Consider the following 27,041-nt stretch of genomic DNA (forward strand, 5'->3'; position numbering starts at 1 on the left):
CAGTTTTTTTTATCAAGTTCCACCCCGCCCAATAAGTCAAAGTAAACAACCAAAACAGCTCAGACTTGCCTTTAAACGCCTCATCAACCACCATCCCACCAACACCCCTTCCCAATTCTCACACACGTCATCTCCAAACCCGCTCCAACCAAAAACTCAAACAGCACACCATTTTGAGATCGTATCCAAACGGATTTCCCTAAAGTATGAGCTACACGCCGCCCGCAGACTGCTGTTGCTCTATAACAGAATGAAAATTGTGGACACGACAATGGGGCGTTTGGGGCTCCGGGAAAGAGTGAATCTGGGAAAGAACGAGCGTGATTGTGGATAGAAAAGGGTGCTGGGTTCGGAGATAGGGTTTCGGAAGTATCTGATTCCATGTTCTGTCATCATCGCTGGTGGATTGGGATGGAGATGGATGGAGGAAAAAGTATTTATAGAGGAAAGGAGAAGCAAGAAAAGATGGAGGCAGATGGATGGGATGATGTTGGAAGTATAAGAGGAACAGGGGCCCTACAACCTCCCAAAAAAGACGGCGACAACCCTCAAGTCAGCGCATCTGTCCCCTTCGACCTCCCCGTCTCCATCTTCGCCGTCCTAGCCCCAAACTGAATGGCCCTCTTCTTTTCCCGAGCAACACGCACCATGCCCAACCGAATAGCAACAAGCCTCAGCGCCAATTTCTCACAATCAATACCAGACGTAGCGTCCGACCCAGACGCCGGTAACCCGAACCCGCACTTCTCCCAAACAGGCGCACGCACAACCCAAGACACGAACTCCTCATCCAAAAAGGGGAACCGAGTTTCCCGGCCCCAGTGCGAGAGCACGCGGTCATCACGGCCCAGATTGCGTGAGCCAAGCCGGCTCACGTCGAGATCAATTTCTGCGATGAGAGACTCGAAGCCGCCCCGGTTGAAGGCTACACCGTGCCGGCCGTAGCCAGCGAAGAGTTCGTCAGCCCCGAGGCCCGACAGAAGGACGCGAGAGGTGCTTGTGTAGACTGAGGTATCTTCCGTCTGGGTATCAGGGATATAGAGTGGGTCTGAGTTCGCTGCTCCTTGGCCGCGGGATGCGAAGTACAAGGCACATGCGATTGACAGGTCCATCTCTGTGTTGTGGGGTCTCATCAAGCGTTTGACTTGGTCCCTGTGGGACAGACATTCCGAGTAGGGGATGTTGATTGCAATGAAGCGCCAGACGCGACCTGGGCAGACCTTTTGGAGTTCGGCGTGGGCAGAGCGGCCGGTGATTCGGTCGGGGCAGTTTTCGTAGATTGAGAGAGGCGAGGGTGTTTTTTGGTTGGCTTTTGCGGCTGCTGCCACGCGTGGATTTTCAAATGCCACGTTAATAAGATCGATGGGTTCGTTTTGTGGGAGAATGTCGTGCGAGAGTCTGGCTAGGAGCGTGCAGTCTAGGCCACCAGAAAACAGGACGGCGGTCTTTGCACTTTGGCCTGCGACATAGTCTGGAGGGTTTGGAATATTCTGAATTCGCAGTTCTAGTGATTGGCGCAGATTGTACTCGAGCTCTTTGACAAATACCGAGTCTGTTGTTAATGCAGGAGGTTGCTCTGTTGGCAATGATGTGTTCATGGGTGGGATTGATTTTCTCTTGTATCCAGGTCAGCTACTGTTCCTTTTGATAGACATGAAAGACATACAAGATGGCCGACTGACGGCGTAGGATCAGAGCTCCACGGTATGGTTTTGGTTTGATACAACTCTCTGGGAGACATGGAAGGGTCATGATAGCGCTTTAGGTCAATTGCATAAACGCCCTCAGTGCCCACTTCCTTGAAGTAATCGACTGAGGCGCTGTCGCAAACGCTGCAGATTTTCAAGTTTCCATATTCATCAAAGCCCTCAAGGAGAGATCGCCTCCCCAAACAATCCCTGCTGTAGAAGAGTCTTGAGTTGACTGCATCATAAAAAACGAAGGCAAATGGCCCGGAAATACTTGAGATTGCCTCGACTATATTTATAACAGAGTCTGTAGGATCATTGCCCACAGCCTGCAAAAACAAGTTGAAAATCTGCTCGGTATCATTGTCTTGCAAACGCTCCCCGGCAATCTTCCAGGCCTCTCCGTTCCAGCAGAGGACGGACTGGGTTTTTGAGTCTACGAGTGGCTGTGAGTACACATGATCACCTCTCAGCGAAAGCACTGTGGATGTGAAAGTGAGGTAGTAGGAAAGGGGCAGGGATTCTCCATTTTGCGCTTCAATATCTGTTTGTAATGTATGCGTCTTATGGCTGTCGGGTCCTCGCTTTTGAAGTAGCTCGCAAGTCTCCTGAGTTGGCGATGTGGGATTGGATGAACTCAGCGAGAAAAATATCCCACACATTGTGGAGAAAGAATGTAGAGCGTTGTTGTTTGCGCATTTTTAAGATCGGCTTTTTTTGGGTATATTAGTGCCTGAGGCATAAAGTTAGTCATACAGTGGCTGATGTCATCATTGAATTTAGATTTTGGATGACTTAGCCTGGAGCCTCAGGCTAGAAAGGTACCGCCAAGTCCTGTATCAAGATTGTGGTTCAGACATCATAGAAGAGCAAGGGTGAGATTATTCAAGCCCAAGAATTTCAGATGGAGGTTTATTGAATAGCATTCATATTTATCAAATTTTCCCCGCCAAGACTGTATTGATTGGTCAAATTTCGTCCCGTTCGAGGCGGAGTCAGGAGAACCATCGCGTGTTCTCTGAATTTTGGAGAGGCTTTTATACAGGTCTTTCAGGGTTGCAGTGGAAAAGATGATTCCTCACAGAAGTACAGCTTTGCTGTCGATCATTGTTTTTGTTGCGCTTTTGCTTTTCATTTTCTCGTCCTCCCCGGTCCCTGATGCAGCTGCAGAAGAAGTTACAGGCCCAGCCAAGTTTGTGCCCAGGCCCAAGCTACCATCTTTAGCCAACCTCCACCTGCCTTCGTTCCGTCCCCCATCTCATGAGCAGCCCGAGGAACAGAACAATAGTACCCACGGCGAGTCAAAATGGTACAGCACATTGGAATGGTTAAACCCATTCTCCTCTTCCATCACGTTGGATGAGAACCGCTCCGTCCTGCCCCCTCTTGTCGAGCGCCGACCGATCTATACCTATTACAATGCGAAATACAATCCCAATAAAGCCAGTGGCAAAGAACTCAAGGACCTACAGAACGCTGACGCGGAATTGCTTCTCGCGTGGCGTCGGGCATGGTTCGCGCAGGGGTTCAAACCCGTTGTGTTGACTCCTGGGGATGCGATGTTGAACCCGAACTACGAGATCGTTCAAAAGTTGAAGCTCTCTCCTAAAACGGAGAACGAGGTCTTCGGTTGGCTCGCGTGGGGGCACATGGGCACCGGCTTACTTTCGGACTTCCACTGCTTCCCCATGGCGCGCTACGATGATCCTATGCTATCGTACCTTCGCCGAGGAAGTGTGCCGGAGGCAATCACCCGATTCGAAAACCTCCAGAATGCCCTCTACGCGGCAGACAAGTCGCGAATTGATGCTGCCGTGCAAAGCGCAGTCTTAAAACTCGAGGATAAGACCGCGTCATTTGTGGATCTCATTGATGCAGCAGCATTCAAGGTTGAGCCATCCAAAGCTCTGGCTTTCTATAAATCTGCAGCAGTCACTTCCCACTACCCCATCGTGCATGAGAAGATGAGCCAGAACCCTGCGGCTGGTCAGCTGGCCCTGGTCCAGCTAATCAACTCTCACTTGCACAATCACTTCCAGACCGCTTTCCCCGCTGGATTGGCTGTGTTGAAACCTTTCCCTCAACACACCACCGCTCTGGTCGAGCCTGCGCTTCGGTTGGCAAAGGCCCTCATCCAGTGCCCTGAGTCGCCAATGGCTGACTCTTGTCCACCAAATGAATCGGAATGTCGCCCATGTGGGTCTGCAAAGTCACCAATGCGTATCAGCCAGCCTTCAACGTACAAAAACACAACCTTCCTTTTCACTATTGGCACACTTCCTCATCCTTACACTCTTGTCAGCCTCCAGAAAAACTCAGAGGAGATTACTACGCCTCAAATCCGCCGCGAAACTGAGCGTGATGCATGGCTCTCGGAAGTGACCAAGGACGATCTTGGTCCCGAATTAGGTTCTTCATACCGCGGAGTGATCTTCAAGCAGGTTGTCGCAGGTGAAGATGCCGTCGGTACTTCTCTCTGGATGACCGTGGAGTCTCTTCCCGCAGCAGCAGGCCAGACTCTCCCATCCGAACTATTGGATGAGTTCGAATGGCAGTTTGGCTTCAAGATCCCTCGTGGAGGCAAGATTGATCCCGCAACTGAGAACGACAAGAACTCCGCCAAGAGCGCTCAAGATCACACCCCCAGTGAACAAGGAGTTGGAAAGGAGTATGAGTTAATACAGAAGGCTCGTGAGGTAATCAAGGACAAGTCCACCAACCGTATCAACATCAGGGATGTTGTTGAGGCTTGGAACCTTGCCGACACAGAAGTTTGGCGCTTTGTCAAAGCCTATCGGTACGTTCCTTTGTACTTGCTTCCTTAGAATTTATACTAATCAAAGACTCTACAGGGCCCGAAGTGTTGTTGAGCGCCAGAAGTGGGAAGATGAAGAGAAACCATTTGCTGGTTCAAGGTCATGATTTGCATTTATTGGCTATATCCTTTCATATATGTATTCTTGTATTAGCATATTCTTTTTTTGGCGCAAAACAAGACATATAAACCAATTTATTCATGTTTAGTAATTCAAGTGGCAACACAGGCGCCAAGGCCGGGGACTAATGGCAATCCGACTCCATCGGATAGTGGCGATCCCCGCATAGATAACAAGGGAGAGCTTGGGGCTGCGCACGAGATCACTGATCTCACCCGTTCGAACTTCCCCTCCTTTAATGCTAACATTTGAATACCTCGTTTTTTACGACAGCTTTAGGCAAGTCGTTGCGGAACAGTGTTCTCTATAAAGGCAACCGAAATGCAATCTGAAATCCTCTGCTGAAACCCTGTTTGCCTCTTATTGCCACGTTATATTCCCTACATAACCACTATGGCACCGGGGATCTTAGAAACAGACTCAACAGTCGTTGCTGAGAAGGTGACCAGCTTGTCCACACTCACTGAAGACTGGGATGATACCATCCGGTTCTACCTCAATGGCACCAAGGTAGCGGTGGACACCATCAACCCGGAAGTGACTCTACTTGAATATTTGCGGGGTATCGGGTTAACGGGTACCAAGCTCGGATGCGCTGAGGGAGGCTGTGGTGCTTGCACGGTGGTAAGTCTTGGTGGAATATAAAGTGGGTATTGCATCACGAGGCTGACTCTGGAGTTTATTTGCTTAATAGGTTGTCTCCCATGTGAATCCTACAACGAACCAAATCTATCATGCCTCCGTGAACGCTTGTATTGCTCCACTGGTTAGCATTGATGGCAAACATGTCATCACAGTCGAGGGAATTGGAAACATGAAGGATCCTCATGCGATTCAACAGCGAATCGCGGTCGGAAATGGAAGCCAGTGTGGCTTTTGTACTCCTGGAATTGTGATGGTATGCTTGTGCGAATCTTTATTGATTGTCTTTTTGTTTTGCTCGGGACTTGCAGTAGACTAACTATTTTCAGTCTCTCTATGCGCTGCTTCGAAACAATCCTTCGCCCTCCGAACACGATGTCGAAGAGGCGTTCGACGGAAACCTTTGCCGCTGCACCGGCTATCGACCAATCCTTGACGCTGCTCAAAGTTTCAATTCGAAAAATAATTGCGGAAAAGCTTCTGCCAACGGAGGTTCAGGCTGCTGCATGGAGAAGAATGGCACTGGTGGCGGTTGTTGTAAAGGGTCTTCCAAAGGGAATGAAATCGAGACCGTTGATTACACATTCCCTGCACCGAATTTCAAACCATACAGCCCAGACACGGAGTTGATCTTTCCGGCGGCCCTGCGGAAACACAATTTCCGACCACTGGCTTATGGCAACAAGCGGAAGAAGTGGTATCGACCAGTGACTGTGGAGCAACTCTTACAGATCAAGAGCGTCCACCCAGACGCTAAACTGATTGGCGGAAGCACGGAAACCCAGATTGAGATTAAATTTAAAGCAATGCGCTACGCAGCGTCTGTTTACCTCGGCGATATCCCTGAGCTGCGACAATTTACTTTGCACGACAACTATCTGGAGATTGGCGCAAATGTTTCTTTGACTGATCTTGAACACATTTGCGACCAAGCAGTAAAGAAGTATGGAGATGCTCGAGGCCAGCCTTTCAAGGCAATCAAGAAACAGTTGCTCTATTTCGCTGGGCGACAAATTCGAAACGTCGCTTCTCCTGCGGGTAACTTGGCTACTGCCTCGCCTATCTCTGATCTTAACCCGGTGCTGGTAGCTACAAACACTATACTTGTGGCTAAGTCTCTTGAAGGAGAGACCGAAATTCCCATGACCGAATTCTTCCAAGGCTATCGCAAAACTGCCCTCGCCCCCAACGCAATCATTGCTAGCTTGCGCATTCCAGCTGCACAAACACAAAAAGAGTATATGCGAGCCTACAAGCAAGCCAAGCGAAAGGATGATGATATCGCCATTGTCAACTCCGCGCTCCGCGTGACGCTCTCTGAGACCAATGACGTGGTCAGCGCCAACCTTGTATTCGGCGGCATGGCAGCTATGACCGTATCAGCGAAGAACGCCGAAGCATATATTGTTGGCAAGAAGTTCACAAACCCCGCAACTCTGGAGGGTGTCATGAGCGCGCTGGAGCAGGACTTTGATCTGCCATTTGGGGTTCCTGGCGGCATGGCCAGTTACCGGAAGTCGCTGGCTATGGGCTTCTTCTATAGGTTCTATTACGATGTTTTGTCAGGGCTCGAGGTCCAGTCATCGGATTTGGATTCAGATGTGGTTGCCGAAATCGAGAGAGCCATTTCCTCTGGACAGAAAGATCATGAGTCTTCCGTTGCATATCAAAAGAATATTCTCGGAAAAGCGACCCCGCATGTTGCGGCGCTGAAGCAGTCCACAGGGGAAGCTCAATACACGGATGATATCCCTGTGCAGATGAATGAATTATTCGCCTGCATGGTTCTCTCCACTAAGCCCCACGCCAAGATAATCAGTGTTGACGCCTCCGCGGCATTGGACATTCCAGGTGTTGCAGACTATGTGGACCACACCGATCTTCCCAATCCCGAAGCAAACTGGTGGGGCGCGCCCAAGGCCGATGAGCTTTTCTTTGCTGTTGATGAAGTCACTACAGCTGGTCAGCCAATTGGTGTGATCCTGGCCAGTACAGCGAAAATTGCCGAGGAGGGCATGAGGGCTGTCAAGGTAGAGTATGAGGATCTTCCCAGTATCCTTACGATGGAAGAAGCCATTGAAGCCGAGTCTTACTTCGAGCACTACCGTTACATCAAGTGTGGTGACACTGAAGAAGCTTTCAAACAAGCCGACCACATTTTCACTGGAGTCTCGAGGATGGGAGGTCAAGAGCACTTCTATTTGGAGACCCAGGCCTGCGTGGCGATTCCAAAGCCCGAGGATGGCGAAATGGAGATTTGGAGTGGTACACAGAACCCCACTGAAACGTGAGTCGCGATGAATATTGCTGTGGCATTATAGTATCCAAGCTAATTGTTGAAACAGACAAGCCTATGTCGCTCAAGTGACAGGAGTGTCCGCAAACAAGGTTGTTTCGCGTGTGAAGCGACTTGGAGGTGGCTTCGGCGGCAAGGAAACTCGATCGGTCCAGCTTGCTGGCATCTGCGCTACTGCTGCTGCAAAGACAAAACGGCCCGTCCGCTGCATGCTTAACCGAGATGAAGATATCCTGACTTCCGGACAGCGTCATCCTTTCCTTTGCCATTGGAAGGTTGGAGTGACCAAGGAGGGAAAGATTCTTGCGCTTGATGCGGACGTGTTCGCCAATGGAGGTCACACTCAAGATCTTTCGGGTGCTGTCGTGGAACGAAGCTTGTCGCATATTGATGGTGTGTACAAAATCCCGAACATGTATGTGCGCGGCCGGATTTGCAAAACAAACACTGTATCGAACACTGCGTTCCGTGGCTTTGGTGGTCCCCAGGGACTGTTCTTTGCCGAGTGTTATGTCTCGGAGATTGCAGATCACTTGGACATACCTGCCGAAGAGATTCGAAGCATCAACATGTACAAGCCCGAGGAAAAGACACATTTCAACCAGACCCTCAAAGATTGGTACGTTCCTTTGATGTACAAGCAAGTGATCGAAGAAAGCTCCTACAATGAGCGGAGAAAAGCTGTTGAGGAATATAACGCCCAACACAAGTGGTCGAAACGAGGAATGGCCATTGTGCCAACCAAGTTTGGTATCTCCTTCACAGCCCTCTTTTTGAACCAAGCGGGAGCTTTGGTCCATATATACCATGATGGCAGTGTCCTTGTGGCACACGGCGGTGTCGAAATGGGCCAAGGCTTGCATACAAAGATGATTATGATTGCCGCCGAAGCGCTGCAAGTCCCACAATCGAGCGTCTTCATCTCTGAAACAGCAACCAACACGGTTGCAAACACCTCGTCCACGGCAGCTTCGGCAAGTTCCGATCTCAACGGCTATGCTATCTACAATGCGTGCGAGCAGTTAAATGAGCGTCTCCGTCCTTTCCGTGAGAAGATGCCCAATGCAACTATGAAGGAACTCGCACACGCTGCTTACTTCGCCCGCACCAATCTCTCAGCACAAGGATACTACCGTACCCCAGATATCGGTTACGTATGGGGTGAGAATAGCGGTCAGATGTTCTTCTACTTTACACAGGGAGTCACCGCTGCCGAAGTTCAAATCGACACGTTGACTGGTGATTGGACGCCATTACGTGCCGACCTCAAAATGGATGTGGGTCGCTCGATCAACCCTTCAGTCGACTACGGTCAAATTGAAGGTGCCTATGTACAAGGGCAAGGTCTTTTCACCACCGAAGAGAGTTTGTGGCATCGTGCTTCCGGTCAGATCTTCACCCGAGGTCCAGGTAACTACAAAATCCCCGGGTTCCGGGATATTCCGCAGATCTTCAATGTCAGCCTGCTCAAAGATGTGGAGTGGAGGAACCTGCGCACGATCCAGCGTTCCCGTGGTGTTGGTGAGCCACCTCTGTTTATGGGCAGTGCGGTTTTCTTTGCTATTCGTGATGCCTTGAAAGCTGCTCGCAAGCAGTGGAATGTGACGGATGTACTCTCATTAGAGTCTCCTGCCACACCTGAGCGTATTCGGGTTAGCTGTGCTGATCCAATTATTGAGCGCGCAAGAGTACAGCCAAAGGAGGGTGAGAAGAGCTTCTTCGTTGCGATTTAAGGCCATGGATTTATAACGAGGAATTTTGTACGAAGATATGAACGTTTTGAAGGGTTTTGTTTAGTATAGTCAGCTGCATTCACATCCTTTTGATGCATCTATTTGATTTGTTTTTAAGATATCATCGATTGGGTAGGTAGTAGGCGTTGGAGCATGAATTTTATTGAACTGTTGGAATTTCATTCTCTGCTTCAAAAAAAGAATCAAAATCAAAAGACTTTCTATCTTACTGGGAATCACTATGACAAAACACCGACCCCATGTAGTTTGAAGAACAAAAAAAAGTGTAAGCCTGGCATAAAATACACCAGATGGTACAAAAGAACGCAAACAAAGAAAATATCGAAGAAGTATGGTCAAAAAAGGATAAAGGATGTAGGGGGACGGAGGAATATATCCCTCATCGTTTCGCATCGTAGTCAATGTAGCCACTCTGCACGCCAGGAGCGGGTTCTACCTTTACATTATCATCACAATTCCTCTGCCTGGCAAACTCAATCTTCTCATTCTCGGAAGATGAGTCGTCATGAATAGGCGCGGAGCTCGCTTCCCTATACTGAGGAGCGACAAGTCCTCTTTCATATACATCCTTGGGGTATGCAGTGAGCGGAATATCAGCGACACCATTTCGATCACCAGGTGGACCATTTCGAGGAACAGGGTCCATAACATGGCCCAAGCCTCCTTCGCCACGATGCTTCTCATGGCCCCAGAAAAGCATCGTAGCGCGAGCGATACCGACCAAGACGATGAATACCCAGACCAGGAGAATGGCTGTGGCGATGATTGCTTCCATGCGCACGCCTTCTTGTAACTTGTTGATGACGCTGATAACGACTTCGGTGATTTTGTTAGACGTCTGGTCACCTGCATTGGCGAGAAAACTGTCCGATGGATTGGCGGTATCGTTGAGGCTGTCTGCGGCGCCAGCAGAGAAAGTGTCATTCGGGAGGGTAGGGAGAGATATGTGTGCGTTCTCGGATATCCAGTTCAGTCCCTTTTGAAGAGACTCTGCTTTCAAGCCAATTAAACATTCGTACAACTCGTAGACCGGCTCTTGGAGAATAGTTCCTTTGAATGTCTCGTTCAGTGCGCTGGATGTATTGTAGATGAAGAAGTTCAATGTTTCGTTGATGGCGTGGGTGCTAGTGTTGACCCACCCGAAAACATTCTTGCTCAAGTCGTTGTCCAGATTAATTATGGCCTTATTAGCGTCGGTGGCCCATTCTGTTGACGCGTTTTCCAGTGCGTCCACAATCTTATCAGCGAACTCTCCCACCTCAGCGGTCAGGGCGGGGACGGTCTTTTTGACTGCTTGGAGCAGTATGTACTGGCAGAGGCAGGAGAACAGTGCTGCAAGAGCAAGAGCTAGCACGAACAAAGCAGGAAAAGATGTTGCATAGGCAATGGCCCATCGCACAAGGATCTGTCGGCGGCTGTTGCTGAAGAAGCTTGCTGCCTTGATACCTGTAGCGGCGGTGTAAGGACGCGAAACAATATAGACAACGTCCATTGGATCATGAGCCTCTTTGCGGACCAATTGGGAGCGATCTTTCATTGAGCGCCATCGGCGAATTTCTTGCCATGCGATAGGAATGCATACTAGGATAGCAGCAATGACAAGAACGGCAATGAAGATTTTGCGGGCTGTCAAAGCCAGATCGGTAACTCCACTGAAGAAGTCGTTGATTCCACTGTTATCGTCGCAGAAGGCCAATTGTTTCTTGGCAGGGACGGGCAGAGAAGACCGATCAAAGCTGTAAGCTCCCAATGACTTGTTGACCAGATCCTTGACCTCCTGAAACGGCGTCTGGAAGATTGTCTTGGTGTAGTTTTGGATCTCTTTGAAATTGGGGAGGACCAGGCTGTCCAGCTTTTCGATTGTGCTGTTGACTGATGACGGAAGGGCCAGATTTTCCAGTTCACTGATTGTACTATTCAGATTAATCGGACTGGGCTCATCGGTGAATAAACTGGCAACCTTGTTAATTGCATCGAGGAATGAGTCCAGCTCGTCTTTGTACTTGTCGACAGTACTTTCAATGTCGCTGCTGATTGTACCAAGTGTTTTGTTGATCCACTCGGTAGCGTCTTTGACCAATTCAATGCCAGCTCCTACTGTGCCACGGACAGCCATTGTGATAAGGCAGGCATAGGTCGAGTACATCATATTAAGGACGAACCAGAGGATTTCTCCAACACCCGTGATAGTCATCAGCAACACCGACTTCAGAGCAGAGATAGATTCATCGACCGACGAAGCCACAAGCTCGTTGGTACCTCTGGACAGGTAGTGAGGCATGGACGCCATTGCACTGCCCATGGATTCCACCGAGGAACATGCGGAAAGTGCTTCACGTTTAGCAGATGCCATGTCCGATTGCAAGCCGCTGACTGCAAACAATAGTCGAACAAGAATAAGAAGTAGAAGGACAGTCCATCTATTGATCCATACTTGTGAAAGTCGAGCTCTCAAGCCCAAGTAAGGAGTGAGACCGTCTGGATGTAGAGGGATTATGTGCCCCGTACTGGTATCATGGGCTCCATATGGTGGGAGCAACGGGAAGATCGATCGCCCAGACCGAGAAGAGGAAAGGACCATTTTGATATATTTGGCTCAAAGTATTGTTGAAGGTTTAGGTATGACCTCGTCCAGCGAAGATCATGAACCACGCAGGTGGCTTGAGGCGGGATTGGATTAAGAAAGACAGATGCAAATCCAGCAGGAAATCGGAGAACACTCGAGGGAAAAGAAAAAAAAAGAAGAGCCAATCTAATGGAGGGACATGCTGTACTCCGTATAAAATGTCTTATTCAAGCGAATGAATGCAAGTCAATAGATGAATAGAACGGGTGGTAGGGTGGTGAACAATATAATCAGAATAAAAAGAGGACAATGGGTCTTCAAATACAGTAGCCAAAACCTTTGTCTGAGCATTGTCAGTCATGCCAGGCGGCAGCAGATACTACAAGAAACAATTTTTAGATAAAGAAGCAGTTTGCTGGGACTGGGCAACCCCGTATATTGGAGGCAGCCATTCAGAGTGCAACATGAGCCCGTTGAAACAAAGAAAACATAAAAATAAGGCCTGAAGACAAGATATCTGTACCAGGGTTTGTTTCATCAGGCATCGAAGCGTCTTATTGGCTGGTAGGGGTGACAAAAGCGCCGGGAGGTGGATAAACAGCCAAATATAGTCTGATGGGCGCTTAGCCGCCCACAACTTAGAGCCAATGGCCAGATATTGAGAGTAGCGATATCGAACAGCCAGGGAGGTAGTTGTTCTTACCCCAGTCATGTGGGAATAGCAGCTGCCTGGGAGTCCCCATGTTTTCCATTGTTAGTCAACTCGTGCGAATCGATTCACAGATTCGCACTGACGTGTGCAGCAGAGTCAAGACTTGACACGTAAAATTTGCTGGCAATATATTGTTTGTTGTTTATACTATGATACATTTTATTCAAATTGAAAATAATTTGGCAAGACTTTCAAGGAATGGGACACGTCAAAGAAGTCCTTGATGCTTATTCGACTTGGGGTCGTCGGCGCGAGGATGATACGCATCACGTGGTATATATGGGTTCGTGCGCTCGCGTTATACACGTGACAATTACACACCCTAAAAACTACTACAATATTGTACTGTGCTGAACGAAAGACATGTCTCGACTATATTTACAAATAGTTCAAAAATGACGGAAGACGATATAAGGCCTGGGTTGCAGGATAAGAAGTAACATACATTTCCTTCAGTTCCAGCATTGACTCCTGTTTTCAATTAATGCCTTCATAGAAAAATACGGCAGCAATATTTAGACAGGATATAAGTAATGGCCTATTTGATATTACATTGAAACACGAACTAGAATGACATTGAAACTGCAACCGGATATTCTACTGCCAAATACTATAGTAGGCGACGTTGTTTACCGCAAATAAATAAAAGTAAGCCAATGGGAGTTTGGAGGGACACCATGCTCGCCGCCGCTAGAACATCCAGAGAGAGATAATTCATCATAAATACCTAGGTGGTGCTGCACGATAGCATGAGAGAAGGGTGACTAAAAGAGTCGTGTCAATCGCTTCGTTTGTTCAATACGACTTCTCGTATTTAGGACCGTCTCCAAGTATTGGATACGTAGCTTATGGCGGAAAGGTCAATGGTGACAACTTGAAAGCTGCAACTCGATATTTCTCCATGGAAACTACCAAAATCAAGTGCATAGTAAGATTGGCGCATGATATCGGAGCATATTCATTACTCGATATCTGTTTCGAGGCTGTTTATCAAATTGAAGGAAAAATGAAAGACCTACTAGCCAAGACGGTCGCTGCCGCCAAGTTGTCTCTAGATTTATGAGAGCCTTGATCTTGTAGCCAGTTTGATTTTGTCTCTTCATCTTCTCGACTTTCGAGCCTTGCCACTTCGCCCTTTTCACATCCCGCCTCTCTTGCCTGATGCCCTTGCATCAGATCTCATCATAAAGATTGCTTTGGTCAGGTTGATACATCGTGCCTTTTATCCTTTTGGGTGACCAGCGCCTTTGTATTATCTGGCTACAGAGCAGAAATCTGGCTACAGAGCAGAAACTTTCACTACCAGGCACGTCAGCCACGACGCGCAATCAAACCTCCGAGACATCTTAAATGAAAGTCGGTAGATCTGCCCTTTTGGATCATTGCTGCGCGTCGATGAACAATTATTAACATTTTGAGTACCAGTTCTGCCTTGCATCGAGTGACTCGAGCAGACGTCGTATCTGCTTTGTTAATATTGACCCCAGGATTTGGTACGTCACCCTCCACACGAATGTTTCCACTCTTGAGTTAGTACTGATGCCGCAGAAGTTAAGTGTTGCTAAGCCGCGCGTGAATTTGCTGAGCGATCGCAGCTGCAGAGAGGCTCGAGCTTCTGAGAATTTTATATGGTTGTCTTCGCTCGCATGAATTGGGATAGGGCTAATGTCCCAGAGACTCGGTATTGGCCGACTGTGAGTCAACTGACTGAGCAATCAAGTCCCCGGAGGTGCTTAAACTGATACAACTGTAGTCCTGAGGTTACCTAGTGTGTTGTCTCTCATCAAGTGTCCCCCACTCATGAACCGCTACTGATGCATCGATCAGTGAATAGCAAAATTCTCAATGCTGTAATTTATCTCTTGCCACCCTTTGCCTTCCACAATATGAGATTTGCTGTGTGAAATGCAGATGGAGCTTGACTGACATGTGTACAATATAGTCTCAGGCATCGCAACACACCACCACCACCACCACCACCACATCATCATCATCATCATCATCATCATCAACCATCATCATCATCATCATCATCAACATCAACATCATCATCATCATCATCATCAACATCATCATCATCATCAGCTCATTATGCCCACCGTTCTCAGCAAGTTTTGCGCTGAGGATTATGTCCAGCGAGAGCTCCTTCCCAAAACAGATCAGCCTGATTTCAACCCCGTCGACGCGAGAAGTCTTGGAGACCACGAGCACAAGTGCCACAATTCCCCAATTGAGACAGTCGCAACCAACTTAGTTCCCTCCGACGACAAAGCCCAAGGATTGGAGCTCAAGAACGGCGAAATGCGCTTGGAGGTCACCGGTTGGCGTGACCCTTACCCGACATTCATCATCAGCAACAATCTTGCGGATCCTCCGAAAAGCGGGCTGGATATCCAACTTTTGAATGACGCGATATGCATGCAGTTCAGTATTCCCAAAGGATTCCCTGGCTGCATGACTGGATTCATGACCGTGCTGCAACATCTTTTTCATGACCCGAAGAAGCTGGGCATAAGCAAGGTCAACACGGGTAGTCAAGCCGTCAACCACGAAGTCAATAGGGCCAAAAATCATGGTTGCCACGTGAAATGGACAACTTCGTGGGAGGTATTTGGCTGCAGAGTCAACTGGATGAAGGAAAAAAGGGACTCATCCTTCATCAAGTTCAAGTTTTCGATAATCAACAAGATGGGTTATGATGAAGAGATGATTGTGACTGTTGATGAGGACAATTTGTTTTTCAAGAAAATTTCAAACCTCGACCCCGTGAGTATCAGGACTTACCAGCCATGCCTCAGTCCAGCTAACAAACGATAGAACGTGTACGGACAGTGGCTAGCACAGCCAGCACGGATCTGGCTGCGCACGCAATGGATTATGCGAAAGTCAGGCAATGTCGACAACGAACTTTTCAACAAGTTATCTAATTGCACAGCAACCGATTTGCCTACGCAAAAAATCAGAAAGAAGAAAAAAAAGAAAACTAAGCGCCCAAAAAACCGAAACGTATTGCATAAAGCCCCAGAGGACTCTGACGGCGACAGTGAAACATCAAACGTCGACGTTGGGAAGGCTCCTAACGAGAAAGAAGAGGCATTCTCAAAAGAAGCAGAGTTGATCGACAAACTTGTGATTTCGGGTGCTGCAGATACTGTGCAGTGTGCTGGACCAGACTCCGTGTCCATGCTGGGGGAAATGAGAACAATGGAGACAATGGCGCATGACCAAACAGCGGCGAATAACGGAGTGCATAATCTCACAACTGACACCGGAAAGAGCAGTGCAGGATGGAATGGTAAGCACACGTCCGGTGTTGTTGATGCTATGAAGACAAAGCGCAAGAAGCACAAGAACCCCCAAACCCAAGGTGGTGACTCTCAAGGAGGACATACAGACATCGCTCATCAGGATGTCTCGACTGAGCAGCAGCTTGCGACAATCGCTGGCCAAATCCCAATCCATGCCTCCTTGTCTCCGGCCATTCCCATTGCCTTAAATTTGCCAATAACTCCACCATTTGAGACGGCCCGAACACACCTCTCTCCTCCTTCCCTTCCCTCAACCACCCTTTCTCAGTTTCACACCCCCACGGAGAAAGAGAAAGATGGGATGGAGGTAAAAGTGGAGCTAAGCGAGCCAGGTGCAGTCCACAGTAGCCTGCATCTCACTCCGCTGGAAGAGGAGATGGAGCTCGAGTTTCGATGGCCTGTTTCGGGAGCCGAGTCGTGTGAATCTGGTAAGTCTTCATATTGGTTTCTCTGGCTTATTGAAATAAGCTGCTAATAATTATTGAAGACCCCGAATCGTACATCAATTACCGCATGGAGGTTCTGGAAGCTGAAAGCCTGCGCCGAGATTCTCCAGCTGTGGGTAGATTGGGTAAGTGATTTCTACACTGGTCTCTCGCTTTTCTTTTGAATTTCGCTAATATAAAGTCCAGGTCTTATTGAGGACCTCATGAGGGCTACAGTCTCGTCTCCGACTCACCCGCCATTGACTTCGCGCCAACTAACGGATGAGCCGCCTACCGCAGACAACGCCAAGCTTGCGACAGGAATTATCGATTCTGATCGCACCATCAAGAATTCCGACAAGGCCTCGAGCACGTCTAGCCGCATGCGCGCTCGTAAGAATGCGAAGAAGATAAAGACTCGCGAGAAGAGGAAGCGGGCGAGGGCTGCTACAACACGCCAGGAACAAAACAAGCGATGCCTTGTCAGTCCCTTCTCTCTCTCTCTCGGCTCTTGTCGTCAAGCTTGGGAAGATCCCAAACCATCTCCATCCGAATCGCCTGGAGAAATGAATCCCACAGCCATGCAGTTTGGCGGCATCGGACTTTCATCCATGTTAGCTCACTGTGATCACCGCCAGGTTTCATTCCCTTGCTCTCGAGGAGGTTGCCAGGTCCAGTGCAGCTTCATAGATGGACTCTCTGTTGTCTGCCCCGGCTGCGGACCATTTTCTATGGTCCGCTACTGCGGTAAGCAACACCTGTGGGAGGATGTTAGGGATCACTGGCCTACCTGCGGCTCTTATCATTTAGTGTACCCCTGCATCCCCAGTTCAATTCCGAAGGACGTTCTCGTGGGTCCACCAATGCTGCCTAATATCCACAGATGGGACTGGCCTGAGCGCCATCGTCAGGCTGTGTGGTTCACTTCCGCCAGCAATCTTGGAGATTACTTTGTCTTCCAGGAAGTGCCACACCCCATGGTTGTTATGGACGGCCCAGAAAGCCACGAGTGGCTTGGATATTTATCCCGGACCGCACTCACTCTGCGATTTGGGAAGCCTGAGGAAAAGGACCGTTTTCGTCGGGTTCTTGCGGTTTGCCTTTTCAGTAAGTTCTTCGATTCGAATTATTTTATTTTCTGTTCCTGTCACTTTCCTGTCACTGGCCTCTCAAATCTCTCTCACCATTCAATTATTTGACCCAAGGATCACCAACTAACCCTATTTTCTTCCCCAGTGGCGCCTGAACATCCGGCCCTTGTAGGCTATCTTTACCGGCTAATCCGGGACTGGGTTCGTGGCCATTATGAGTGGCCCGGTGACAACAACATGGACCGTATGATTGCCAGCCAACTAGCACTGGAGATGGGTGTCCGGCCCGATTTCTTCAAATCCGAGTACGTTGGAGAGCGGCATGCGTGCGAGATCGAGTGGAATGGCGACCCAAACCCCTGCTTGGATCCGACCTGCGTGCACGATCGTCGCCCCATATCTCTCGATTACTGGGGGGTGGGTGGTTTCCAGGAGTTGTGCGAGAAGCTAGAGTCCCATTACTGGCTTCTCAGAGCACACCGGATCACTCAACCTTCGGTGAGGGTTGTGGTGGATCGTGTACTTGGGAGCGGTTATGAGCGGGCCCGCGGTGCGGGGCGGCTTTATCCCCGCGGTGAGGGCTGGGATGGGGCGGGGACGGGCCCTATGGTGATCGAGTATTGGTTGCGTGCTGCTCGGCAGGGAGCCCCCCCTCCCTAGCCAGATTATCTTGTACCGGGATCCTGGGCTCGGGGTGATGTGATCTGCCCCCCAAATGTCCAGGATGTCCATTTATGTTTCTCTTTTCATTTGTCTTTTACGCGCAGGGGTGGAGGTGATTGCCCTCCTGTTGTTTCTAGTAGCCATTAGAAACAATGAAGTCGCTTGCATTTTGCACTTAGTCCCTTCGTAATATTGAACGGCAGATCTTCTCTGAAAGCTCCTGCAAACTGCATTGCATAGGGTTACTGAGTATGCTCAGTTTAATACTATATAGTACTAGCCAGGTAACAGAATCCATCATCATTACCATATCTGAGGTTCTCCCTCTTACAAAAGGTGTGTGATTCATTTCTTCAACCAGATAACTTTTTGTTACATACTGTCGCTGAAAACAAACTCGATCTCTACTCTTTGACTTTGGGGGGTAAACAAATGGAGAAATAGATGGTCACTATCTTCACGACACCAGGTTTTAAATCCTTGCTACCTGGAGTCGACAAAAAGCACGGTCATTTTCAGTCCCGGGTCCATATACTTACTGTACAATAATGACCGGCTATTGGCCCTATGACCCTGTAGGTCTCTAGGTCCTTTCAAGTCCCTAGAGGAGACGGAGAAATACTAGAAAGTTGACGATTTATTTGCCTCTAAAGGTATTCACCGGTTGACAGTCTCGCAACTGGAGCTGTGATACAACGATATTGGACAGGAGAATACTCTGTCTGATTTGAGGGCACTCATTGAAGGCCAGCGCTCGTATCTATGTAGCTAACCCAATTTAGGTTTCTCATTCTCTGTTCCTGGCAGTCTGGCGCGGGCACGTTGCTGCTGCACCTTACTGTCTGTTGGGCGCGAATTCGAGGCTAGCAGTGAAAGATGACTGACCGAGAGCAGATCGCTGATGTTCGTACTGCCATCTTTTGATAATGCTGAACCGCCTGTCTCTCCTAGATCCCGTATAAGCTTTTCAATGCTTTCTGCACGGCCACTTGCATGCAAGATGTTGCCAATGGCAGCATGTAACTGTAAGTGCTCAGCTCTAGGAAGATGAAAGAGAGGGTCGTGGCTAGTCAATGTTATAACCCTGTCTCTGGGTAATAAGGATGTGTAAATAGATGCGAAGCGTGGAAATAGTTTGAGACGGTAGCGATCAAGGGTCGGAGTGTCCTCAAGAACAAAGTGGAAGAGACCGAACTCTTCATGAAGGGGAGTAAGCATCATCATGATATTATCCTCTCGATTCACATCTTCAGGTGACATATCAAGGGTAGAGCGGAGGCTTGGAAAGTAACGAAAAATGTTTACCCACACCTCAGAGGTTCGCCGTCTTTCATCGTCATTCGTGAAACTGCCAAGAGCGAACGGAAGAATATGAACAGCTTGTAAAATGCCGGTTGGTTCGCCAACGGGGAAGTCGTGATAAGAGCTCCAGCTCTTCGTAATAGTACACCGATATCCATCGCGTCTAAGGCAGTTCCGGCGAAGTCGTCCTTGGTCATTTCGACTTGCTGGTGTGATATCGAGGGAGTTAAGATTTTCAGCCGAATTGTCAAAGCCGGTACGGGGGGATGGAGTGATGACAGGCGTCTTTCCACCCTTAGACAGCAGAGGGCGTAGCAAGCCGGTATCAATGCTGGCGGCTAGCTGGCGGAGTTCATCATCGTTGCGGCAGCCGGAAACATCCTCTGACAAATTGACCTGTCCAGCCGGGGGGAGGTATTTGAAGCAAGTCTCAAGGAACTTTTTCGTATCGTCGCCGGTGTTTAACGCTTGGTAGCTTGCGAGCGTCGCCTCCATGCATAATTTTGCCTCGGCAAAAGTAGAGAAGCCGGCAGACGAAACGGTAGGGCTGAGACTCTCTTGCGACATCGTGGGTAACAGATGGCTGAGGACCTTATGATGTCATAGCCGTGGATAGTGGGGTGGTTGTGGCGGGTGAGGAGTGGGACGAGCTGTACTCCCAGCCAATGATCCTCACCGCCATCTGAGATCCGCCGGCGTTGGTTTTCGGAGCCTTCTGGCGAGTACTCAGACTAAACAGAGAGCAGAAAAGTACTAGGCCTGATGCCAAGTGCTGGAAAATGAGGAAAGCTGACTGAAGTGGGATGACATGAAAGAGTGAAAGGTAAGTGGTGCTGACTTTAGACTTGTTGGAAAAAGACTTCGATCACATGACAGGCTCCCCTTTTATGTGATACTTTAAGGATCAGATGGTTTTCATTGGATGCCCGAGGCACCGAGTTTATAATAGTAAATTACATAATAATGCCAAGGCATCGCTTAGTGAGAAACCCAGTACTACTTGTAGCAAGTAGTGCCTAAGGCATCTGAATGCCTTAGGCCCACTTCTGCTCTCAGGTTCTGCTGACACAGCAGAACCTGGAAACCTTAGGGGATCACATTTATCATGCAGAACCTTAGCATAGTGAATAAATAACTTCTTCTCCCATTCGCTTCTAGAGCATCCTACCACACCAGGGATCATCTCACGTATATCTATGACACCGAGGCTGTATAGCGAGAACTCTGATGGGGCCGAAAAAAGCTTACGGAGTGAAGCGTTCTAGCACCCAATTGTCGTCACCGTCGATTTCTCTACCTTATCTTACACGGCGCAGCGGCACTCGCCAAGTCTCTCCACTTGTAAATATACAGATGATTGTCCAAAATAATCACCAGTAGAGTTCCAAGGTCCTACAGAAATAGGTGTTTAGTGGCCAGCATGTACAAAGATTGATTGACGGGGCACATGTCTTTCTGTTGTGTATCCAAGTTTTCTATTGGCATCATGGAACTTCTATACGTTGTCAAATATCAAACGTCAGGGCTATTCATCCTTGGTGATATACTTTTTCAAACCCCTGAGACGCTCCTTGGCAGTCTCAAGAACATCATCGTTCTTGCAGACCGCGAAGCGGAGATAGTCCTCGGCAATATGTGTATTGGCATCAGTGTAGAACTCCGTAGGAGGAATAGCAGCCACTCCAACCTCGTGGATTAGGAACCAGCAGAGCTTGAAATCCCGAGGGCGATTGGCGACATGGGAAGGGAAAGGATAATCAGCTGGAAGTTTCACAGCGGCCAAGTTGACAAGAACAAAGTATCCACCCTCAGGGTCAGAGTACTATAGAAAATGATGTCAGAAAAATCCAAATACGAAGAACCTGATACTTTAAAGGACAGAAGCCACATACAGGAAGACCGAGCTCATCAAAGACCTCGCAGAAACGTTTGATCTTATTCTGCATGTCTGTTCGGCTTTCGTCCCAGAAGCCCTCCTCCTCAGCCTTCTCAAAGGCAACAGCAGCGGCTTCTTGGAGAGGAGAGACACTGCTGTAGCAGATGCGGGTGTGCGCACCGGCAACATATTTGATCAGGTGTTCGGGGCCGATGAGATACCCAACACGCCAGCCGGTGGCGTAAAAGGCCTTGCCGGCAGAGCCCACAGTCAGAGTACGCTCATACAGCTCCGGGGACAGGGTGGCAATTCTCGTAAAGGGAACGTAGAAGAGACGATCGTAAACCTCATCGGACAGGATAATCAGGTTGTACTTCACACACAGCTCGCCAATGCGCTCAAGCTCCTCACGCGAGAAGACCTTACCGACGGGGTTGTGGCTATGGAGATGTGGTTAGTTGGAAAGCCATGCGTCTAAAATGTCAGATATGCTTACGGAGAGTTCAAGACCTGATATAATTAGCTTTGAACCCATTCATGTTTTGTACTTGAGTACTTACAATCATCTTTGTTTTGGAGTTCATGGCATTCTCAAGCTCCTCAAAATTAATGGTCCACTCCGATGCAGGAGAGGTTCTAGTAGCACCATCCTTGGGTGGATGGAGAGGAACATAGCGGATAGTACCGCCCGGCATCTCAATGTTGCTAATATACCTGTTCGGGGAATTAGCAGGTCGATATCTTCACAGATGCAAATTTTCTCACTGATCAAAAAAGGGTTCGAAGATAATGACCTCGTCACCAGGTTCGATAAAGCCCATAAAAGCACTGAGCATGCCTGGACATCCGGTCAGCGTGAAGTTCAATTGTGTATACACATGCTGCCAATGGTGCACCCACCCTCATTTGCGCCGGTTGTGATCGAGACCTCGGTTTCAGGGTTCAACTTCTTGCCGAAGAAGGGCGAGTAGGCATCTGCGATGGCCTGCTTGAGGCGAGGACGGCCCTAGTTTCTATGAGCACTTGTCCGAGTATGTGTGGGGCCATTGGGCCTTGTCTACCTTAGTTGGAGAGTATTGGTTGCATTCTACCCGGTCCAGCGCATCCTTTGCAGCATCAATAGCAAACTTGGGAGGGTTGTAACCACTAAGTTGTAGGAACAGACATGTTAGCAGCTGACTTTTGAGGTCATTGCGACCATAGCTTAGGGTGACTTACAAGAACCCTTGACCCATGTTTACGATGGGTTGAACAGGTGAAGCTGCAGCAGCCTCGTTCACGATTGACCTGGTACCATTTAGTATTTTCCTTCAAGCTTGCATCTTTTTGCATACCAGACATCCTGGCGCTGTCCTGCTACCCTCTTGGCGGGGCGGAATGGATCGGGTCGCGCAGCTGTTGCCGACATTGCTCTTGCGCTGGCAGGAGGTAAAGTTGGACAGGAGGATAAGAGAGGGGATCTGAGAGAAATGCGAGAGTGCAGAAACATGACAGAAGCAAAGTGGGGGATGGGAGTAGTTGGAGATCAAGTTGTATTCTCCGCGGGCAATGGCGTGCTCGGTGATTCGTTGAGATATTGCACAATCATTATCAGTACCGTAGTACTTGACCGTATTACTATATCTACATACTAAGACTATGTACCTGCACGATTAAGGGGTTATTGAGATAATTCCAATAATCCTCCAAAACTTTCATAGGATTCACATATATTCAAGCTTGTTAATTCCCGTAAATGGTAGTTAATTTTCTTGACTTCCACGGTTTCTATTTCAGGCACCAAGGCAGAAATGACCAATTAAAGCGCGTCCACGGATTTGGTACGCGTCTCGGCGTACAAGATTACCTATACATTCCACTTTGATGACCATCTCACCTGGGCATTCTCTGGGCAACAATGGTTTCCTGTCCCATCTGTGAGAAGTTGGTTCCTCAATTAAAGATCAACGACCACATCGATTCCGGCTGCCAGCGCTTTATCGAAGAGCCATCCTCTCCAGAGGCATCCCAAAAGGCAGTTCCAAGCATATTCCAAACCCCGTCCGCACGCAAAGCCTCCCAATCCAATATCACGAAGGAGTCGCCATCGCGGCCCACGGCAACCCCACGTCCTCTGAACGGCAAGAGATCATTCACCCAAGAAACCGAAACCCCACGGGAGCAAGATGGGCCAAAGCAAACAAATACAAATTCTAGAGAGCCACAAGCAAAGCGTCCGAAGACCAATGCGTTCCACCAAGCAGCTCCACTGGCCGAACGTATGCGACCTAAGACCTTGGAGGAAGTCTGCGGCCAAGAACTTGTCGGGGCTAATGGAGTTCTGCGTGGGCTCATCGAACAAGACCGAGTACCAAGTATGATTCTTTGGGGTAGTGCTGGAACTGGTAAAACTACTATCGCTCGAGTAATTGCCTCGCTGGTGGGCAGCAGGTTTGTGGAGATCAACAGCACCAGCAGTGGTGTGGCAGAGTGTAAAAAGATATTCGCCGAAGCTCGCAGTGAGCTGGGCCTGACCGGGAGGAAGACCATCATCTTTTGTGATGAAATCCATCGATTTTCGAAATCACAGCAGGATGTCTTTCTAGGCCCCGTGGAAAGCGGCCAAGTCACCCTCATCGGTGCCACAACGGAAAACCCGTCATTCAAAGTCCAAAATGCACTTCTTTCCCGATGTCGGACATTTACTCTCTCCAAGCTCTCTGATGAGGATGTCACTTCAATTCTTCAGCGTGCGCTTCGAGTTGAAGGTCCTAACTATTCACCTTCGGAATTAGTCGATGATGAGCTGGTGCAGTATCTGGCTCGGTTTGCGGATGGCGATGCCCGCACTTCGCTGAATCTGCTGGAGCTAGCAATGGACTTGTCAAAAAGACCTGGAATGGATAAAGATGTTCTGAAGAAATCTTTGACCAAGACGCTGGTCTATGACCGTGCTGGAGACCAGCATTATGACACAATATCCGCCTTTCACAAGTCGATTCGGGGAAGCGACCCAGACGCTGCACTCTACTACCTTGCTCGCATGATTCAATCGGGCGAAGACCCATTGTATATCTCTCGGCGATTGATCGTGGTCGCTTCGGAGGATATCGGGCTCGCCGATAACACCATGCTGTCGCTTGCCATCGCCACACATTCTGCTGTGGAGAAGATCGGGCTCCCAGAGGCACGGATTAACCTGGCACATGCAACTGTGGCAATGGCGCTGTCAAAGAAGAGTACTCGGGCGTATCGTGGCCTGAATAATGTCAATGCTGCCTTGAATGAGCCAGGTGTTGCAGGACTACCTGTTCCTGTTCACCTGAGAAATGCCCCTACTAAGCTCATGAAGGAGCTTGGATATGGCGCAGAGTACAAGTATAACCCGAATTATATCGATGGGAAGGTGCAGCAAGATTACTTACCTGAACAACTCATCGGCCGCACCTTCTTGGAAGACTTGGATCTCGGTACCCAAAGAGACCGTGATATGAACATTCCATCTCGGTGAATATGATAACCCAATGCAAAGCCGATTTCTCTTTCGTCATTCTCGATACCCTATCAAAGGGGAACAAAAAAGGCATAGCCACACCAAAGTGATTTCTTGCTCTTTCTTACCTCACCCTTCGATCGGTCTTGGGGTCTTTTGTGCAGGCTTTTTATTACCCTTCGATTGTCTAAATTCCGGTCAAGAGACCACCAACGATCCAGACAAACAATATGACATCCGATATGGCAGCTTACCTACACGGCATCGACCTTGGAACGGCACTGCACTACCAAAGCTTAGATGATGGGAACCTATATGGGAAAACAAAATGCCTAATCGGGTGTCGGGATCGTAGCTTCTTCGTGGTGTTTGACTGATTATCGCTTCTCGCCCTCTCATTTTCCGGCTATAATAGGTCGTCTTCTACTTTGTGCCTTCCCTACATCAATCTGGTTGCTATACTGGCTAGTTGCGCGCTTACTTTCGTTTGATCATGGCTAAAATTGCTAAACGTCACGCATCTCCATTCGTTGAACCACCCCCAAAACGCCCGCGCAAATCCAGTTTACCGACCTCTACCAATGCTGTAAGATTGATACCCATTCCATACCCATGCATGTCATCTGTACCTTGTTTCCTTCTTATGTCGTTTTGGCCGCGTCTCACTATTTAATACAACAATCACGGTTCCTCTCTTGGTGGCATAATGCTGACCTTTTAGTGCTCGCTGATTATTCCTTCGCTGGTATGCGATCTTTCGGGGCACGACTGCCCAGATCCGGATTTCATGCCAGCCGAGCTATTTCCAGCGGACTTGGAATCTTCATGCGAACCTCCTACGAGTAATGAGTCTCACCAGCAGCCTTCTGTCACTCCTTGCTCAACCATCTGGCACTCATCGCCGACTCCTCTAACGGACAGGCGCCTTATCCAGAATTCATTCGATGATGTTGGAATAGAACAGCCGCAAAGTTCAAAACCCCTGACTTTTCTGCATTACGACCCATTGAATCCAGAGATATATAAAACTGAGAAAAGGCTCCGTGACCAGGCTGAGCTCGATCAGCAGAGGGAAGATGCAGCTGCCTTGAAACTGTTTGGCGGGTCGTGCTTATGGTGCAACCGTGCAAAGAAGAAGTGTGAAGCAGTCAGCTCTTGCAAACAATGCATGTCTCATCAACGAACTTGCTATCGAAATATCTCCATCTTTTTGACAGAAACGTCTCTCATGAATCCTGACCTACCATCCCAAGAAGTGAGACAGAGGTTGGCAAGCATGAATTACCGAGTCTTTCAGTTTTCCCAACAATTTGATGCGACTATCAATATTCGCCCTGGCCAGGGAGATATAACGTGGACTTGGGTTGTGACGAAGTGCAACACCATGTGGCCGAATTACTCAGACTGCCCAATCGGAACTCTTGTAGATATGGTTGTCGGGTCTCAGGCTCCTAGCCTGCTTCGATTTGAACACACAAATGGAACCGACCCACTTGTCCAAACTGCGCTCAAGGTGGCCAAACTGTTTACAGCATCTCAATGGCTTGTGCAAGCCAAAGTTTTTGCACAGCCTGCCGACATGACTGGCGGGCAACTTGTGGTGCTCTATATATTAGTGATCTGTATTCATCGCTTATATGAAAGTTCAGCGGGCTTCTGCGAGGAGCTATATTATGCGCTACGCAAGCCGCAACCAAAACCGAAAGATGGCCTTGATCCCACTTGGGTCGCCACTGCACTGTACTACCGAGTTGCTTGTGGTATGAGAGAGCTCCAAAGCAACTTGGTAATTGCAAAAATATTGAGCCCGTGCTGTCAGATGGATGAAGTTTGCAAAGCTATCGAACGCATCTTGTGGGATGCTCTCCCCCGACGTGGAATCACTAGCAAGTCCGCAAAGAAGAAGATTCTACGAGATGAGATTCCAAAACTGCAGTCAAATTCAGACTCTAGCATGGAAATCTGGCAGAATATGAGACCCTGCAGTTTTCAGTTGGTCTCACCCATTGAGATGGAATACTTTTTGTCTGAAGAATTTCCCCAACCATACGATATACCTCAGGGTGCCACTTCAAACTGTTCTCAGTTGTCGATGACATTTTCACAGTCCAATTACACCAACGGTATGGCTCAGTTTGAAAGAAATGATGTTGCCGGTGTACTCATCGAGAACATGATTGACTACAACAGGAGCTTGGTCCTACAGGAAGCGCCTCATGTTGCTGGCACTTTGTTTGAAAACAAAGATGAGCCCGATATATTGGGGTTTGCTCAACACACCTCTTTTAGCAATTGGTAGATACTGACTAA

At 48.7% G+C, this 27,041-nt stretch overlaps 9 protein-coding genes across 9 annotated transcripts; 5 read left to right on the forward strand and 4 right to left on the reverse strand.

The window, feature by feature from the left end:
- Nucleotides 1-548: 548 nt before the first annotated feature.
- N7529_004053 (asparagine synthetase domain-containing protein) lies at nt 549-2,350 on the reverse strand (the record flags this gene model as incomplete). Its single annotated transcript, XM_057239580.1, has 2 exons — nt 549-1,616; nt 1,667-2,350. The coding sequence occupies 2 exons, from the start codon at nt 2,348-2,350 to the stop codon at nt 549-551; spliced, it is 1,752 nt and encodes a 583-aa protein (XP_057098875.1).
- A 408-nt stretch (nt 2,351-2,758) lies between these two features.
- Nucleotides 2,759-4,610, forward strand: N7529_004054 (uncharacterized protein; the record flags this gene model as incomplete). The annotated part of the gene is made up of 2 exons (XM_057239581.1): nt 2,759-4,485; nt 4,541-4,610. The coding sequence occupies 2 exons, from the start codon at nt 2,759-2,761 to the stop codon at nt 4,608-4,610; spliced, it is 1,797 nt and encodes a 598-aa protein (XP_057098876.1).
- A 407-nt stretch (nt 4,611-5,017) lies between these two features.
- On the forward strand, nt 5,018-9,295 carry N7529_004055 (putative xanthine dehydrogenase HxA; the record flags this gene model as incomplete). The annotated part of the gene is made up of 4 exons (XM_057239582.1): nt 5,018-5,248; nt 5,319-5,522; nt 5,596-7,553; nt 7,612-9,295. 4 exons carry the CDS (start codon nt 5,018-5,020, stop codon nt 9,293-9,295), a joined length of 4,077 nt encoding a protein of 1,358 aa, XP_057098877.1.
- A 400-nt stretch (nt 9,296-9,695) lies between these two features.
- On the reverse strand, nt 9,696-11,669 carry prm1 (pheromone-regulated protein PRM1; the record flags this gene model as incomplete). Its single annotated transcript, XM_057239583.1, has 1 exon — nt 9,696-11,669. One exon carries the CDS (start codon nt 11,667-11,669, stop codon nt 9,696-9,698), a length of 1,974 nt encoding a protein of 657 aa, XP_057098878.1.
- A 3,016-nt stretch (nt 11,670-14,685) lies between these two features.
- Nucleotides 14,686-18,078, forward strand: N7529_004057 (uncharacterized protein; the record flags this gene model as incomplete). Its single annotated transcript, XM_057239584.1, has 5 exons — nt 14,686-15,360; nt 15,412-16,330; nt 16,390-16,473; nt 16,535-17,434; nt 17,564-18,078. 5 exons carry the CDS (start codon nt 14,686-14,688, stop codon nt 18,076-18,078), a joined length of 3,093 nt encoding a protein of 1,030 aa, XP_057098879.1.
- Nucleotides 18,079-18,849: 771 nt separating this feature from the next.
- On the reverse strand, nt 18,850-19,950 carry N7529_004058 (uncharacterized protein; the record flags this gene model as incomplete). The annotated part of the gene is made up of 1 exon (XM_057239585.1): nt 18,850-19,950. The coding sequence occupies one exon, from the start codon at nt 19,948-19,950 to the stop codon at nt 18,850-18,852; it is 1,101 nt and encodes a 366-aa protein (XP_057098880.1).
- A 958-nt stretch (nt 19,951-20,908) lies between these two features.
- N7529_004059 (kynurenine--oxoglutarate transaminase) lies at nt 20,909-22,667 on the reverse strand (the record flags this gene model as incomplete). Its single annotated transcript, XM_057239586.1, has 9 exons — nt 20,909-21,205; nt 21,276-21,699; nt 21,756-21,769; nt 21,820-21,973; nt 22,025-22,097; nt 22,160-22,265; nt 22,321-22,405; nt 22,478-22,546; nt 22,594-22,667. The coding sequence occupies 9 exons, from the start codon at nt 22,665-22,667 to the stop codon at nt 20,909-20,911; spliced, it is 1,296 nt and encodes a 431-aa protein (XP_057098881.1).
- Nucleotides 22,668-23,156: 489 nt separating this feature from the next.
- Nucleotides 23,157-24,749, forward strand: N7529_004060 (ssDNA-dependent ATPase MGS1; the record flags this gene model as incomplete). The annotated part of the gene is made up of 1 exon (XM_057239587.1): nt 23,157-24,749. One exon carries the CDS (start codon nt 23,157-23,159, stop codon nt 24,747-24,749), a length of 1,593 nt encoding a protein of 530 aa, XP_057098882.1.
- A 1,366-nt stretch (nt 24,750-26,115) lies between these two features.
- On the forward strand, nt 26,116-27,030 carry N7529_004061 (uncharacterized protein; the record flags this gene model as incomplete). The annotated part of the gene is made up of 1 exon (XM_057239588.1): nt 26,116-27,030. One exon carries the CDS (start codon nt 26,116-26,118, stop codon nt 27,028-27,030), a length of 915 nt encoding a protein of 304 aa, XP_057098883.1.
- Nucleotides 27,031-27,041: the final 11 nt, after the last annotated feature.

Source organism: Penicillium soppii, assembly GCF_028829465.1.
Source record: "Penicillium soppii strain IBT 18220 chromosome Unknown utg000004l, whole genome shotgun sequence".
Taxonomy (NCBI): domain Eukaryota; kingdom Fungi; phylum Ascomycota; class Eurotiomycetes; order Eurotiales; family Aspergillaceae; genus Penicillium; species Penicillium soppii.